General features: G+C 37.4%; 1 protein-coding gene across 1 annotated transcript in view; it reads right to left on the bottom strand.

Moving 5' to 3' along the window:
• Nucleotides 1–5,198: 5,198 nt before the first annotated feature.
• The window catches only part of HMMR (hyaluronan mediated motility receptor), a 39,673-nt gene continuing 28,704 nt past the window's right edge, over nucleotides 5,199–16,167 (bottom strand). The window contains exons 13-18 of the mRNA XM_082724544.1: nucleotides 15,392–15,538; nucleotides 14,953–15,105; nucleotides 14,774–14,873; nucleotides 13,310–13,486; nucleotides 6,936–7,098; nucleotides 5,199–6,017 (exon numbers count right to left, since the gene is read on the bottom strand). Of these exons, the coding sequence (XP_082580670.1) occupies nucleotides 5,998–6,017; nucleotides 6,936–7,098; nucleotides 13,310–13,486; nucleotides 14,774–14,873; nucleotides 14,953–15,105; nucleotides 15,392–15,538 (760 nt within the window). The 3' untranslated portion in view covers nucleotides 5,199–5,997. The remainder of the gene's footprint in view (nucleotides 6,018–6,935; nucleotides 7,099–13,309; nucleotides 13,487–14,773; nucleotides 14,874–14,952; nucleotides 15,106–15,391; nucleotides 15,539–16,167) is intronic.

A 16,167-nucleotide genomic window follows, 5' to 3' on the forward strand; every position in this document is an offset into this window, starting at 1 on the left:
GCCACTTCCACTGTAGTTATAGGCCCCACCCAGACTCATGGGGAGGAGAGACTACCATCTATCTCCCAATGGAAGTGTGTCAAGGTCACACTGAAGAAAGGCATGTTGGGTGGGAGATAGTAGTATAGACCATCTGTGGGGTGCCTGGGTGGTTCAGTCGGTTAAGCATCTAACTTTAGTTCAGGTTATGATCTCGGGATCTTGGGATCGAGCCCTGTGTATCAGGCCCCACACTCATGGGAGAGTCCACTTCTCCTTTTCCCTCTCCCTCTGCTCCTGTTCTCTTAAATAAATAAAATTAAAAAAAAAAAAAAAAGGAAAAAAATATTGTCAGCAATAAGAGGAAAACTGAGATCAATTTGATCACTTAAGGCCTAGATCAGAAGCCTAGTCTTTAGGAGCTGAGTGTCTGTAAATCTTCATTAGGTCTTAACCATAAACACTTTCTAATATGTGGCCTTTCAAGACTTAGAAGCTTTTCAGAAGTTACTGAGGTAGTGTTAGCAAAATGCTAGGAATACACTTTAATAAAACTGTTCCAGAGATCTACTATGGTACTCTTTTTAATGAGATGAAGATATTTATATTATACTTGAAGGATTATAATGTTGGGGATGATGAGGATTAGGAGAGGACAAAAAATAAAGTTTGGGACTCAACCTTCTCAGTCTGAAGCCATCACAAACGTGGTATTAAAGATTCCTCCTAACAAGCTGTTCCATTTTCTTCATAATCTCAAAAGGGAAGAAACTGTTAGCTTCATATTGTTTATAGTCATTTTTGAAAACACAATTTTAACAAGGGCATATTTTCTTCTCTTGAGAATTTTCTTTCATTAATGATTAAAAAAATTTTTTTTAAGATTTTATTTATTTATTTGACAGAGAGAGAGAGATCACAAGTAGGCAAGAGGCAGACAGAAAGAGAGGAAGGGAAGCAGGCTCTCTACTGAGCAGAGAGCCGGATGCGGGACTTGATCCCAGGACCCTGAGATCATGACCTGAGCCAAAGGCAGCGGCTTAACTCACTGAGCCACCCAGGCGCCCTGATTAAAAAAATTTGTGAAACCCTCCTCACAAAACTCAAATTAAAAAACAAAAAAAGCAAGAAATACCCCCACATCTGGCTCCCTGCTAAGAGGAAGCTGCTTCTCCCTCTCCTTCTCTCCTTGCTTGTGTTCCCTCTCTGTCTCTCTGTCAAATAAATAAAATCCTAAAAAAAAAATGCAAGAATGCAACTTAATTTGATTTAAAACATTATTAACAAAAAATAACACATACAAAAATAAACAAGTCTTCATAAATAAAGCCATTTTAAGCCAGTAGTCCAAAAAATAATCCCAACATTAAGACTTTAGTTTGAGAATAAACTACTTAAGAGCTTTATTGAGGTATAAGTGACATATATTTAACTGACATGTATATATTAAAGATATACAATTTGATGTTTTGGCATATATATACACACACACACACCCATGAAACCATCACCATAATTAATGTAGTGAATATATTCATCACAAAAGCAATACCTTTTTTATTCCTAATATTGGCAGTTTTTCCCCTGATTAGTCTAGCTAGAGGTTTATCAATTTTATTGATCTCAATAAATAAACTTTCATTGACTTTTCGCTATTATTTTTCTGTTTTCTAGTTTATTGATTTCTGCTCTGATCTTTAGTTTTCTTTTCCTCTACTTAGTTTGGGTTTAAGTTGCTTTTCTGTTTCTCATTCCTAAATTAAAAGCTGAGGGCAGGGCACCTGGGTGGCTCAGTGGGTTTAAAGCCTCTGCCTTCGGCTCAGGTCATGATCCCAGGGTCCTGGGATCAAGCCTTGCATCGGGTTCTCCACTCCTTGGGGAGCCTGCTTTCTCCTTTCTCTCTCTGCCTGCCTCTCTGACTACTTGTGATCTCTGTCAAAAAAAAAAAAAAAAAAAGCTGAGGGCATTGAGACCTTTCTTCTTTTGAAATATAGGCACTCAGTGAGATAATTTTGTTCTAAATCTGCATTAGTAGATTTAGATTTAGCAGCATTCCCTATATTCTGATACACTGTGTCTTCATTTTGATTCTCTTCGGAATAGTTTCTAATTTCCCTTCTGATCTTTTCATTGACCCATGGTTTATTTAGAAGTGCATTATTTAGGGACGCCTGGGTGGCTCAGTTGGTTAAGCAGCTGCCTTTGGCTCAGGTCATGATCCCAGGACACTGGGATCGAGTCCCACATGGGGCTCCTTGCTCAGCAGGGATCCTGCTTCTCCCTCTGCCTCTGCCTGCCTCTCTGCCTGTGCTCGCTCGCTCTCCCTCTATCCCTGACATATAAATAAATAAAATCTCAAAAAAAAAAAAAAAGAAGTGCATTATTTAGTCTCCCAACTATCTATGTGTTTCCCAGAGATCTGTTATTTCTCAATAAATTCTATTGTGGAATAGAATATACCAGGTATGACTGGAATCCATTTACACTGAGAACTGGTTTTGTGGCCTAGGATACAGTCAATATTGGTAAATTTTGTATATTTACATAAAAAGAATGTATATTCTACAGTTGTTGGGTAGTTTTTATAGATGTCAATCTAATCAGGTTGGTTCAGAGTATTGTCCAAATCTTCAATATCCTTTCTGATTTTCTATATATTTATTCTACCACTTATTGAGTGGGGCTCCCCCCCTCGCCCCCCCCCCCCAACACAGGGCTTGAACTCACGAACCTGAGATCAAGAACTGAGCTGAGATTAAGAGTCAGACACTTAACCAAATGAACCATCCAGGTGCCCCAGAGAGAGGGTATTGATATCTCTAATTATAGATTTTTCTGTTTCTCCCCGCAAATCTATTTTTGATTTACATATTTTGAAACTATGAGTGGGTGCTTTGTTTAAATTTTGTCCTCCTAATGATCTGACCCATTTATCATTATGAGATTAACTTTATATTCCTGGTTATATTTTTTGCTCAGAAATCTGTTTTATTTGTTCTTAATATAGCCACTCTAGCTTTTTGCTTTCAATTGGTTTACATTATCCTGCCCCATCTTTTTTTTTTTTTTTTAATTTGTGGTAAGACTACTTAACAGATTTACTCTCTTAATAAATTTTAAGTGCAAGATACAGTGTTTTAAACCATAGGCATGATATTGTAGAACACATCATTACAACTTACTCACTTAGCATGACTGGATTAAACATTCTCCATTTCCCCCTTCACCCAACCTCTGGCAACCACAGTTCTACTCACTGCTTCTATGATTTTAATAATTTTAGATAACTCATGTAAGTAGAATCATATGTATCATTTGTCTTTCTTTGATTGACTTATTTTACTTAGCATAATATCCTCAGAGTTCACCCATGTTGTTGCATATGGCAGGATTGCTTGCTTTCTTTCTTTTTTTTATTTTTTTGAGGCCAAGAAATATTTCCTACGTTTTCTTTATCCATTCATTTGTCTTGGACATTTGTTTACACACCTTGGCTACTGTGAAAAATGCTGCAATGAATATGGAAGTGCAAGTACCTCTTGGTGATTCTCATTTCAGTTCTTTTGGATAAATACTCAGGAGTGGAATTCCTGATCATATGGTAATTCTCTTTTCAATTTTTTGAGGAACCCCTATACTATTTCCCATAGTGGCTGCTCTATTTTACATTCTCACCAACCATGTACATGGATTCCAATGCTTCCATATCCTTGCCAACACTTTTCTCTCTCTCTCTCTTTTCTTTTTCTGATAATAGCCATCCTAGCAGGGTGAAGTGACAGATCTGTGTGATTTTGATGTGCAATTCCCTGACAACTAGTGCCTCTGAGCATCTTTTCCTATATCTGTTTGACACTTGTATGTTTTCTTTGGAGAAGTAGCTATTCAAATTCTTTGACCATTTTGTAACAGAGTGCAGTTCCTTATACATCTTGGAAATTAACCCCTTTGATATAGAGTTTGCAATTATTTTCTTGAACTCTGCAGGTTCTTTTCACTGTTGTTAGTTTGTTATGCAGAAAAAAACACAAAGTCCCACTTGTCCAGTTTTGGTTTTGTTGACTTTTAGTATCATAACCAAGAAATCATTGCCAAGACCAGTATCATGAAGCTTTCCTGTATTTTCTTCCAGTTTTATAGTTTAAGGTCTTTGAGATTATTTTTTTGTGTGTGGTTTGTTTTGCATTTAGATATCCAGTTTTCCCAACACTATTTGTTGAAGACACTCTCTGATCCCTACTTATATTCTTGGCACTCTCAAACTAGTTTCTGGATTGCTCACAAAGGGAATTTGTCTCTGCATTATCGCTATTTCAGTACGTTTATGGGGGAGAGGAGGGTCCAAGGTTTCTATTCTGCCATCTTGCTGATGTCATGTCTCAGCACGGTATATCTTTTAACACTCAACGTTTTATGGGGCACCTGGATGGCTCAGTCAGTTAACCATCTGACTTCAGCTCAGATTATGATCCCAGGGTCCTGGGATTGAGTCCCATGTTGGGATCCCTGCTCAGTAGGGAGTCTGCTTCTCCCTCTCCCTTTGCCACTGCTCTCTCCTGCTTACTCTCTCAAATAAATAAAGTCTTAAAAAAAAAGTTTTAGTTTTCACCTATTTTTGTCTTTATATTTGAAGTGCATTTTTTTCTAGTTTCTAATTTTCTAGTTTTCAAATTTCTAGTTTCTATATCATATGATCTCCCTGATGTGAGGAAGTGGAGATGCAACGGGGGGCGGTGTGTGTGGTTAGGGGGGTAGGAAAAGAATAAATGAAACAAGATGGGATTGAAAGGGAGACAAACCAAGAGACTCTTAATGTCACAAAACAAACTGAGGGTTGCCGGGGGAGGGGTGTAGGGAGAGGGTGTTGGGGTTATGGACATTGGGGAGGGTATGTGCTATGGTGAGTGCTGTGAAGTGTGTAAACCTGGAGATTCACAGACCTGTCTGTACCCCTGGGGCTAATAATATATTATATGTTTATAAAAAAATTTTAAAATTAAAAAATAATTCTAGTTTCTACATTTCTTCTGAACTTGTGGCTTATAGTAGCATACCAACTTTGTAAATCAGTTATTTTAGATGAAGAATCACCATTTTCTAAATAATATACTACCATATATGATTCTGGATACAAGGTAGGGAGGGCAGAGCAAAGAAAAGAAATATACCTTAAATAAAACCATTAATGTAATTTTATATAATACCAGTTGAATAATGCATAAATGACTAATGTGTGGTTTTATTTCCTATTACACAAATATTAATCAAGCAGCCAGTTGTCAGAAGCCAAGCACACTAAGACAAATTCTCTTGAGGATAGTTTCTTAGATTTTTAGTGTATCTAAGAATTGACTGCACAGTTTATTAAAAATGCAGATTTTCAGGCAAAACTCTAGATTTTAATTCAGGAGGAATCTGCAAATTACTGACCAACTCAGTGTCCCTGGTAAGAGACAGAGATTACTGTGGAGTTCGGCATACCCTTTTTTCTTATTTCAACTGGATAAATGGATGATGGGTATGACAGAAGGAGCCTTATTAGACGATCCAAGTAGAGGCAGGAACAAACCAAGGTGTTTTAGCCTAGCTTTAGAGGTTCAGCTTAGAAAAGGCCTCCGGTATCCAGCTAAAAACCTATGATTAGAATCTGGAAACCATCTAAGGTTTCAGAGTAGGGGGATAATAATCTGAAAATTTTTTAAAGGAATATTGATTGGATGAGATGAGTTGTAAGTTGGAAAGCCTGTGAGAAGGTGTAGGATAAGGTGATAAAGGTAAGCATCGAGGAGGAGGTACAGACAATACAAAATAAAATATCAGAAGTCATGCTGGTAAATATTGAACTTCCCTTCACATACTTAAAAATAGGAAGTTAACATTAAATACATTAAAAACATTCATTAAAAACATAGTAACAGCAACAAAAGCAATAACAATAATAAAAATAGTAAGAATAAAATAATTTTTAACAGGTCTTTCTGATGTTTACTTGCATCATTCTTAAAAGTCCATAGGAGCTCAAGAGCAGTTTGTATTGCCTGGAAGAATCATCAGAAAGAGGTATTAGTCTTCTAAGTTAAAACTAATGCATCAGTCATTATAAATTAAAAATAGGCATTTCTTATCTTCTATAAAGTAGGTGAAGCAATGTTTGCGTTCTGTAGCATAATTATATTTCTATTTGAAAAATTTTTTAAAAGTTTTATTTATTTATTTATTAAAAAAAGATTTTATTTATTTATTTATTTGACAGACAGAGATCACAAGTAGGCAGAGAGGCAGGCAGAGAGAGAGAGAAAGGGAAGCAGGCTCCCTGCGGAGCAGAGAGCCTGACGCGGGGCTCGATCCCAGGACGCTGAGATCATGACCTGAGCCGAAGGCAGCGGCTTAACCCACTGAGCCACCCAGGCGCCCCTAAAGTTTTATTTATTTAAGTCATCTCTATACCTAATGTGGGGCTCAAACTCATGACCTGAGATCAAGAGTTGCATTCTCCTCCAACTGAGCCAGCCAGGTGTCCCACATAATTACATTTCTTCATTCACTATTTCAACCGATGTTAATTTATTGTCAAAGATAAAAAGATTCATAGTCAAAAAAGAAAACTTTACTTCTTCACACCTACAAATTCAACATTTAGGTTAAAATTTTGCGGGAATGAAAGAGGGAACAATTCTGGGGGTAGGTGGGGTTGGTGGGTAGGTAGAAGCAAAAAAGTCAGACAAGGCTTCAAGGAAGATGGGACATAACTGGGTTTGAAAGTGGGACCTAGACATGAGGAAAACTGAGAGTAAAAAGGAGGAAAGAAAAGGCATTTATACAAAAATCTTAGTATGGATTTAGTACTTCAGAAATTGTCAACAAATTCTCACAGTTCATAAAAAAGGAGAACTTGGGAAATGCTGTCAAAGCAAACCCAAAGGAAGATGTCACTTACACATTTATTCATTTCTTACCTTCTTTCAATGGTGTTTTGAGAGGAAAATTTTCTTTGCTTTCATGAAGAAAAGCCTTTGAAGGATCAAAATGTTTGATACCAAGAACTTTATTCAATTCCTCCTGAAGTTTTGTCTCATTTTGTTTTCTTTTAGCAAGCTGAGAGCGGAGTTTTGACACCTCCTATTAAGAAAAATATAGACAGTAAATAATTAAAGTTCATGTTGGTGAAGTGTGTTATCCACTTTACTGACGAATTCCAAAGTTGTTCTTTTACCAAATTAAAAGGCAAAAATCACTACTAGATACAGGCTTTAAGAATATAAAATAGGGGCGCCTGGGTGGCTCAGTGGGTTAAGCCGCTGCCTTCGGCTCAGGTCATGATCTCAGGGTCCTGGGATCGAGTCCCGCATCGGGCTCTCTGCTCAGCAGGGAGCCTGCTTTCCTCTCTCCCTCTCTCTGCCTGCCTCTCTGTCTACTTGTGATTTCTCTCTGTCAAATAAATAAATAAAATCTTTAAAAAAAAAAAAAAAAGAATACAAAATAAAAATGACTCTGAAGGGCTGTGACAAAATGAGACATTTAAATCTTCTTGTCACTCTACAATGACAAAGCTATGTTTCTGATAAAAGTTCATCTCTAAATTAAATGCAGAGATCAACCACTGGAACGACAGCTCCACTAACCTGCTTCCCAGTGAAACCAGGAGAGGCAAGCTGAGAGAACCGCAGGCTGTTCCCCTTTCCCCCAAGTCCACCAAATACTCAGTTCCTATGCCAGATGTGTCACTCAGAGAAAAGCTGGTCATTTTCTCCAACTTCAGCTCCAGAACCCTGTCTCAGAGATTTTTTCTGGGGGCCAGGGCCGGAGGGGAGAAAGTAGGCTATAAAACACATAGCTCCTAATTTCTTGCCAAAAGGGCTGATTTTACTTGGAATAGAACTGAGAGAAGTTCAAGCTGAAGGGTGCTGTGAATTATCACAGAGCTGGTGGTCAAAGGGAACTGGGTGGTGATTCAAAATGTAGGCTAAGGGGCACCTGCGTGGCTCAGTGGGTTGGGCCTCTGCCTTCAGCTTGGGTCATGATCTCAGGGTCCTGGAATCCAGCCAGACATCGGGCTCTCTGCTCAGCAGCAAGCCTGCTTCCCCTCTCTCTCTTTTTGCCTGCCTCTCTGCCTACTTTTGATCTCTGTCAAATAAATAAATAAAATCTTTTAAAAAATAATGTAGGCTAAATTGTAGGTTTAAAACTGATGAACAGGGGAGCCTGGGTGGCTCAGTGGGTTAAGCCGCTGCCTTCGGCTCAGGTCATGATCTCAGGGTCCTGGGATCGAGTCCCGCATCGGGCTCTCTGCTCAGCAGGGAGCCTGCTTTCCTCTCTCCCTCTCTCTGCCTGCCTCTCCGTCTACTTGTGATTTCTCTCTGTCAAATAAATAAACAAAATCTTAAAAAAAAAATAAAAATAAAACTGATGAATAAGACAGCTGGGAGGAGCCCTTCTAAGTCAGAACATAATCATTGACCTCAGATACAATTCCAATGAAAGAGCAAGAATTTAATTGGGTTAGTTTGAAGAGCAGTTATATACCAGGACACTGCTGAAGATAATAGAGCAATACCAACTAGTAATCTAGCAACTAGCAAGAATTTAACAAGTGATCAGGGAAATAGAGGAAGACAGCCCTACCAAAATCAGTGTCATGCCAGGATGATCGTGTGCATGTTCTAAACTAAACTGTCCTGAGTAGTAACATCAGAGGGACAACACTACTGGGGGTGGAGAGAAGGAACAGAATTCACTGGTATAATCCACCAATTATCAAACAAGTGAACAAGAAAATAACAGGCCTGGAAGGAGAGGGCTGTAACCAGAAGTGCTATAATATGTAACCTAAAATATCCACTACCTGACAAAAATGTACAAATACACAGGAAAGCATGACCTATACAATGGAAAAAAGCAGGTGACCAAAACTGCCTGCAAGAGTAACCAGATACTGGAATTATCCAAAAAAGATTTTAAAATAGCCATTACAAATATATTCATAGAGGTAAAGAAACATAAATAAACAAATAAATAAACAAAATGAGAATATTCAAATTATTAGACTCCGAAATGAAAGAAGGGATATGATACCTGACCTTACCAAAATTATAAAGATTATAAAAAAGTACTATGAACAGTTATATATCCATAAATCAGATAACTGAAATGAAATGGACAAATTCCTATAAAGACACAAACTACTGAAACTGTCTCAAAAAGAAAGTAAATCTGAATAGATTCATAGTGAAAAGACTGAATAGTAATCAAAAACTACCCACAAAGAAAAGTCAAGGTCCAGATGGCTTCACTATTGAATTCTACTGCATATTCAGTGAAGAATTAATACCAATTATTCACAAACTATTTCAAAAAGTAAAAAAGACAAAATTTTTCCCAACTAATTTTATAAGATCAGCATTATCTTGATACCAAAACCAGACAAAGATATTACATAAAACCTATAGACCAGTATCTGTTGGGAATATGGATGAAAAAAATCCTTAGCAAAAATTAGCAAAGTGAATCCAGCAACATAAAAAGGGAATTCTATACCATGACCAAGTGAAATTTATCACAAATGCAAGGTTAATTACATATCCAAAAATCAATTAATTTAAGAAATCATATCAATAGGGGCGCCTGGGTGGCTCAGTGGGTTAAGCCGCTGCCTTCGGCTCAGGTCATGATCTCAGGATCCTGGGATCGAGTCCGGCATCGGGCTCTCTGCTCAGCAGGGAGCCTGCTTCCTTCTCTCTCTCTCTGCCTGCCTCTCAGTGTACTTGTGATTTCTCTCTGTCAAATAAATAAATAAAATCTTAAAAAAAAAAAAAAAAGAAATCATATCAATAGAATGAAAGTCATGTGATTATGTTATAGACACAGAAAAGGCATCTGAAAAATTTAACACACTTTCATGATAAAAACACTAAAAAAACTAGTAATGGAAACTTACTCAACTTGATAAAGAGTATCTATAACAGACGCAAAGCTAATAGCATACTTAATGGTGAAAGTGTGAAAGCTTTCCCCCAAATCAGGACCAAAACAAGGATGTTCACTCCTATCACTTCTATTCAACATTGTCTTGAGGTCCTTTCCAGGGACTTAGGCAAGCAAAAGTAATCAAATGCATTGTTAGAAGTAAAACTACCTCTATTTATGAAAGACCTTCTATACAGAAAATCCTAAGGAAGCCACTAAAAAAACTCTTACAACAAATAAATGAGTTCAACAAGATTGGAGAATACAAGACCAGTACACAAAAATCAATTTTATTTCTATATACTTGCAACGAACCATCTAAAAATGAAATTCATATATAACTTCACATACAATATCATTAAAAAGGATAAAATACTGAGGAATAAATTCAACAAACGGAGTGTAAAACTTACATTTTGAAAATGCCAAAACATTGTTGAAAGAAATTAAAGATCTAAATAGTTGGAAAAACATCTGACTTTCATGGATCAGAAGATGTAACATAGTTAAGATGGTAATACCTCATGCCTATCTACACACTCAACATAATTCCCATATGAATCTTAAATGACTTCTTTGTAAAAGTTGAATAGCTGGTTCTGGAATTCATATGGAATTGCAAGGGACCCAGAATAGTCTTGAAACAGGAGAAAGTAGGATGATTCATGCTTTCTGGTTTTAAAATTTATTACAAACCACTAGTAATCAAGACAGTATGGAAGTACAAGGATAGATCAGGGAATATATTTGAGAGTCTAGAAATAAACTGTAAATAAACGGTAAGTTGATTTTCAAGAGGATGTTAAGACTATTCAATAGGGAAAGAATAGTATCTTTTAACAAATGGCAAGGGAACAACTAGAGGGGTGCCTGGGTGGCTCAGAGGGTTAAAGCCTCTGCCTTCGGCTCAGGTCATGATCCCAGGGTTCTGGGATTGAGCCTTGCATTGGGCTCTCTGCTTGGCGGGGAGCCTGCTTCCTCCTCTTTCTCTGCCTGCTACTCTGTCTATTTGTGATCTCTGTCTGTCAAATTAATAAATAAAATCTTTGAAAAAAAAAAAGAAAAGAGAACAACTAGATATCCACATGCTAAAGAATAGTTAGACCCTTACTTCACACTGTATATAAAAACCTCAAATGGATCAATGACCTAAATGTAAAAGCTAAAACTGTAAAACTCTTAGAAGAAAACAGAGATAAATCTTCATGACCTAGGATTTGGCAAAGGATTGTTAAATGCCAAAGAACAATAGACAAATGAAAAAAGAGACATGTTGGGCTTTGGCAAAAATTTTGTGCTTCAATCAACATCATTAAGAAAGTGAAATGACCGGGTACCTGGGTGGCTCAGTGGGTTAAGCCTCTGCTTTCAGCTCAGGTCATGATCTCAGAGTCCTGGGATAGAGCCCCACATTGGGCTCTCTGTTCAGCTGTGAGCCTGTTTTCCCTTCTCTCTCTGCCTGCCTCTCTGCCTACTTGTGATCTCTCTCTCTGTCAAGTGAATAAATAAAATCTTAAAAAAAAAAAAACCCAAAGTGAAATGACAATGTACAGAATGAGAGAAGATAGTTTCAAGTTTCAAGTAATAAATCTGATAAGGAACAAACACATATAAAGAACCCTCATAATTTAATTAAAACAAACAAACAAACAATAATCCAATTAAAAACGGGCAAAGGACATGAATAGATAGTTCTTCCAGGAAAGAGATACAAATGACTGATAAGCACATGAAAAATGGTCAACATCATTAGTCATCATGGAAATGCAAGTCAACCATAATTAGGTATCCTTTCACAACCACTACTATGGTCAGAATGAAGAAATAAGGTAACAAGAAGTGTTGATAAGATGTGGAAAAACTGGAACCCTCATATATTGCAGGTGGAATACAGAAAGATATAGTTGCTTTGGAAAATAGTTCTTCAAACCAACACAAAGTCACCAAGTTACCAAGCAATTTCACTTTTAAGTATTACCCAAGAGAAACCAAAATATGTCCACACAAGAACTTGCATATGAATGTATATAGTAGTGAGTTATACAATAGCTCAAAGGTGGAAACAAGTAAAATGTCTATCAACTGAAATGGATAAATAAAATGGGAGATATTCACAAAATGAAGTATTATTTGGTCATAAAGAAGAATGAATTACTGATACACGCTACAACATGCATGAACTTTGAAAACACTGTTAATCAAAAGAAGCTAATCACGAAAGACCTCATATTATTTGAGTGCACCAATAGAAAATATCCAGAACAGAGAAATTTATGGAGACAGAAAGTAAATAAGTGATGGGAGGGGTGAATGAGGAGATGGGGAGATGACAGTTAAAAGGTAAACGGTTTGGGGCGCCTGGGTGGTTCAGTGGGTTAAAGCCTCTGCCTTGCGCTCAGGTCGTGATCCCAAGGTCCTGGGATCGAGCCCTGTATGGGGGCTCTCTGCTCAGCAGAAAGCCTGCTTCCCCCACTTTCTCTCTGCCTGCCTCTCTACCTAGTTGTGATCTCTATCTGTCAAATAAAAAAATAAAATAAAAAAATCTTAAAAAAAAAAAAGGTAAGGGGTTTTGGGGTGGCTGGGTGGCTCAGTGGGTTAAGCCTCTGCCTTTCGCTCAGGTCATGATCTCAGGGTCCTGGGATTGACCCTCGAATCGGGCTTTCTGCTTGCCTGCTTCCCCCTCTCTCTGCCTACTTGTGATCTCTCTATCTGTGTCAAACAAGTAAGTAAAATCTTAAAAAAAAAAAAAAAAAGTAAGGGGTTTCAATTTTCATTTTGATACAAATGTTCTAAAACTGTGGAGATGGTTGCATATCTGTGAATGTCCTAAAAACCACTGACTTGAATACTTTAACTGGGTGACTTGTATGGTATATGAATTATATCTTAATAAAGCTGTTAAAAAAAAAAAACTTAAAAAATACTTAACTATCTTTTTCTTAAGTAATCTCTACGCGCAATGTGGGCTTGAACTCATGAGCCTGAGATCCGGAGTCACATATTCTACCAACTGAGCCAGCCAGGTACCCCAAATGCTTAAACTATTTTTGTATACTGCTTGTCTTTATATTTATTTATACCAAGGACTTTGCTGTTTTGTAAATCGAAATGGATGTGTAAAGCTTTACGAAGTCTTCCAATTACACTAGTGATTTCCATTATACTAAGGAAGTAGTTGGAAACCTGAGAACGTTAATAGCCATCTGGTCAACACTCTAAAATAAATCTGTAATTCTCAGATGGATGTTCCTCTATAAACTTAGTTTTTTCTGATACCAAAGTCCTTCCTTTAACTTAAATTTTATAGTTAGAATAACAAATGCCCCACCCTAATACCTTCAAGAGAATGAAGTGTTATTTTACAAACCGATTTGAGTTGGCTGTTTTCATCTTTCAGTTTCACAACATGCTTGATTTTTTGCTTTAGATTTTGATGACCCAGTAATTTAGCATATGAATCTCTTAGTTTATTTAGTTGTTCCTGAGCTGCACCATGTTCATTCAACAAAGCCTGTTTCTCTGCTTCAAATGCATCCAGTTGTAGCTGAAAAAGAGTTTTTTAAAATAGACTTAGAAATAATAAATTTACATGTCTCATATGAACTACAAAGGAAACTCAAATACAAAAATAAAAAACAAAATGATGGATGAAAACAGATCATATTCTCAGGGCTCTCCTTAAATTCAGTGAGACTCCTTAAAAAAACTTTGGTGTATTTCATTTCCAGGATCACTAAAACACAGGGAGAGAAGGCAAGCTAGACAGCCTAATCTGTGTGTCAGCTGGATCACCATGTTATAATCAACACTCTCACTTTTTTAAGTGGTAACATTAGTTTTTATCTTTTTTTTTTTTTAAAAAGATTTTTTATTTATTTACTGACAGGCAGAGATTACAAGCAGGCAGAGAGGCAGGCAGAGAGAGAGAGGAAGAAGCAGGCTCTCTGCTGAGCAGAGAGCCCGATGCGGGGCTCGATCCCAGGATCCTGGGATCATGACCTGAGCCGAAAGCAGAGGCCTCAACCCACTGAGCCACCCAGGCGCCCCAGTTTTTATCTTTTTTTAAGATCAGTGTGTGTGTGTGTGTGTGTGTGTGTGTATGTATTTTTTTTTAAAACTTTATTTTTATTTATTTGACAGACAGAGATCACAAGTAGGCAGAGAGGCAGGCAGAGAGAGAGGGGGAAGCAGGCTCCCTGCTGAGCAGAGAGCCCGATGCGGGGCTCGATCCCAGGACCCTGAGATCATGACCTGAGCGGAAGGTAGAGGCCCAACCCACTGAGCCACCCAGGCGCCCCTTAAGATTGTATATTAATTTGAGAAACACAGAAAGAGTGTAACAAAATTAAGGATCACAGATTTACATAAATTATCAAAAACTTATATCAGGACAGCCTGCTAAGCTATTACATCTCTTATTAGAAAGTAATTTTTAGGGGCGCCTGGGTGGCTCAGTGGGTTAAGCCTCTGCCTTCAGCTCGGGTCATGATCCCAGGGTCCTGGGATCAAGCCCCAAGTTGGGCTCTCTGCTCAGCGGGGAGTCTGCTTCCTCCTCTCTCTCTGCCTGCCTCTCTGCCTACTTGCGATCTCTATCAAATAAATAAATAAAATTTTTTAAAAAAGTAATTTTTAGCCTATAAAAACTACACAAAAAAATGTATGCATAAGAATTAAAAAAAAATGTATGTCTCCTTTAGTAGGAGTTAAACTGGCACTGTAAATATAAAGCAAAGTGATCTTTCAGAGAAACCAAGTCACTGTGTTGACTGTGACAGGGAACAAAGTGAATGCCTAAAAGAAACAAAAGTGAGCATAGTCCCAGCTGACAAACCTGAAAAGGTTTTGTTTTATTATATAGTTCTTCATAAAGGAGACGCCACTTATTCATTTCCTCAGTTAACTCTGCCACTGTGTTTTCTTTTCCAGCTTTTCTGTAAGGAGAAATGAAATTTTAAAACATAGTATATTAGAATAAATAACTGAGGCAGTCAGGTTCTAAACCTAGATTACCTTGCTTCTTCCTCTTCGAGTTGTTTCTTGAACTCTTCACCTTGTTGCTTGAGTTGGTTCTGCAAATCAGTTATTGTTTTAAGAGACGAGATTGTGATTTCTTTGATTTCTGCTTCTTTAAGTGCTGACTTGGTCTGCAGATCTAGAAGCATCCTTCAGTTTGAGAGAGAAGAGTCCTTTAAACATTTTATGGCCACTTTAGTAACATTTCCTCTTTTTTTTACTTAACAAAACAAACCAACAAAACAAACTCAAGGAACTCTCCAAAAATTGTACTTTTTAAACCATGTAAACCTTTAATTTGTAATTGAAGATCACCCAAAGCAAGTCATGAAATTACAATTCCCTGCAACACTTAGTAGCTGGCTTTCAACGACATTAAATTATCTTAACAGTTGTAAGGCTACAAGTGTGGGCAGGTTTTAGTTCTCTCACATACCTTGCATATTCCTGATTTGCATTCTCAGTTGCCAATATCTGATGATGAATGTCCTCTGCACTTTTCTCGGCCTTGGCCACTTTTTCCTGAAGTGATGAATTCTCCAGCTTAAGATCTTCTATCTCACTAGCTGTTAATGCTTTATAACTTATTAAAAGGAAAATAAAAAGTTGAAGGATTTTTCTAACTATTGTATGCATGATAAACATATAGCTCAGTAGTTTTTATTTTATACAGTTTAAGGTAACACAAACAAACCCCTTATAAAATACCATGCATTTACGGAGGTAAAAATTCAGTATTCTGAGGTCAGTACTAATGAGCTTATATGGCATATGCTGCTCATTCAAGGATAAAAATATTGAGTGCCTACTATGTGTATGAAGTATACAAAACATGAAAATTACTCCAAAACAAATATATGATCCCTGCACCTACTGTCACAGGGTTTATGCTCTTGTGGGGAAGACAAGGAAATGCCTCTCCAGGTCTTTGCAAAAAAAATGGGAAAATATATGTATAATAAAATTTATGTCATGAAGAAAACTAGAGGGGTTATGTGTGGCTCAGTTGGTTAAATGTCTGCCTTTGGCTCAGGTCATGATCTGAACCCTGGGATGGAGCCCTGCAAAGGGCTCCCCACTTAGCTGGGAGTCTGCTTTGCCCTCTCCTTCACTCTCTCCCACACTTGTGCATATGTGCAAGTGTGCTTTCTCTCTCTCTCATAAATAAGAGTATAAATAAATCTTAAAAAAAGGAAAAGAAAACTAAAGCAC

Source organism: Mustela nivalis (assembly GCF_964662115.1).
Source record: "Mustela nivalis genome assembly, chromosome: 3".
NCBI lineage: Eukaryota > Metazoa > Chordata > Mammalia > Carnivora > Mustelidae > Mustela > Mustela nivalis.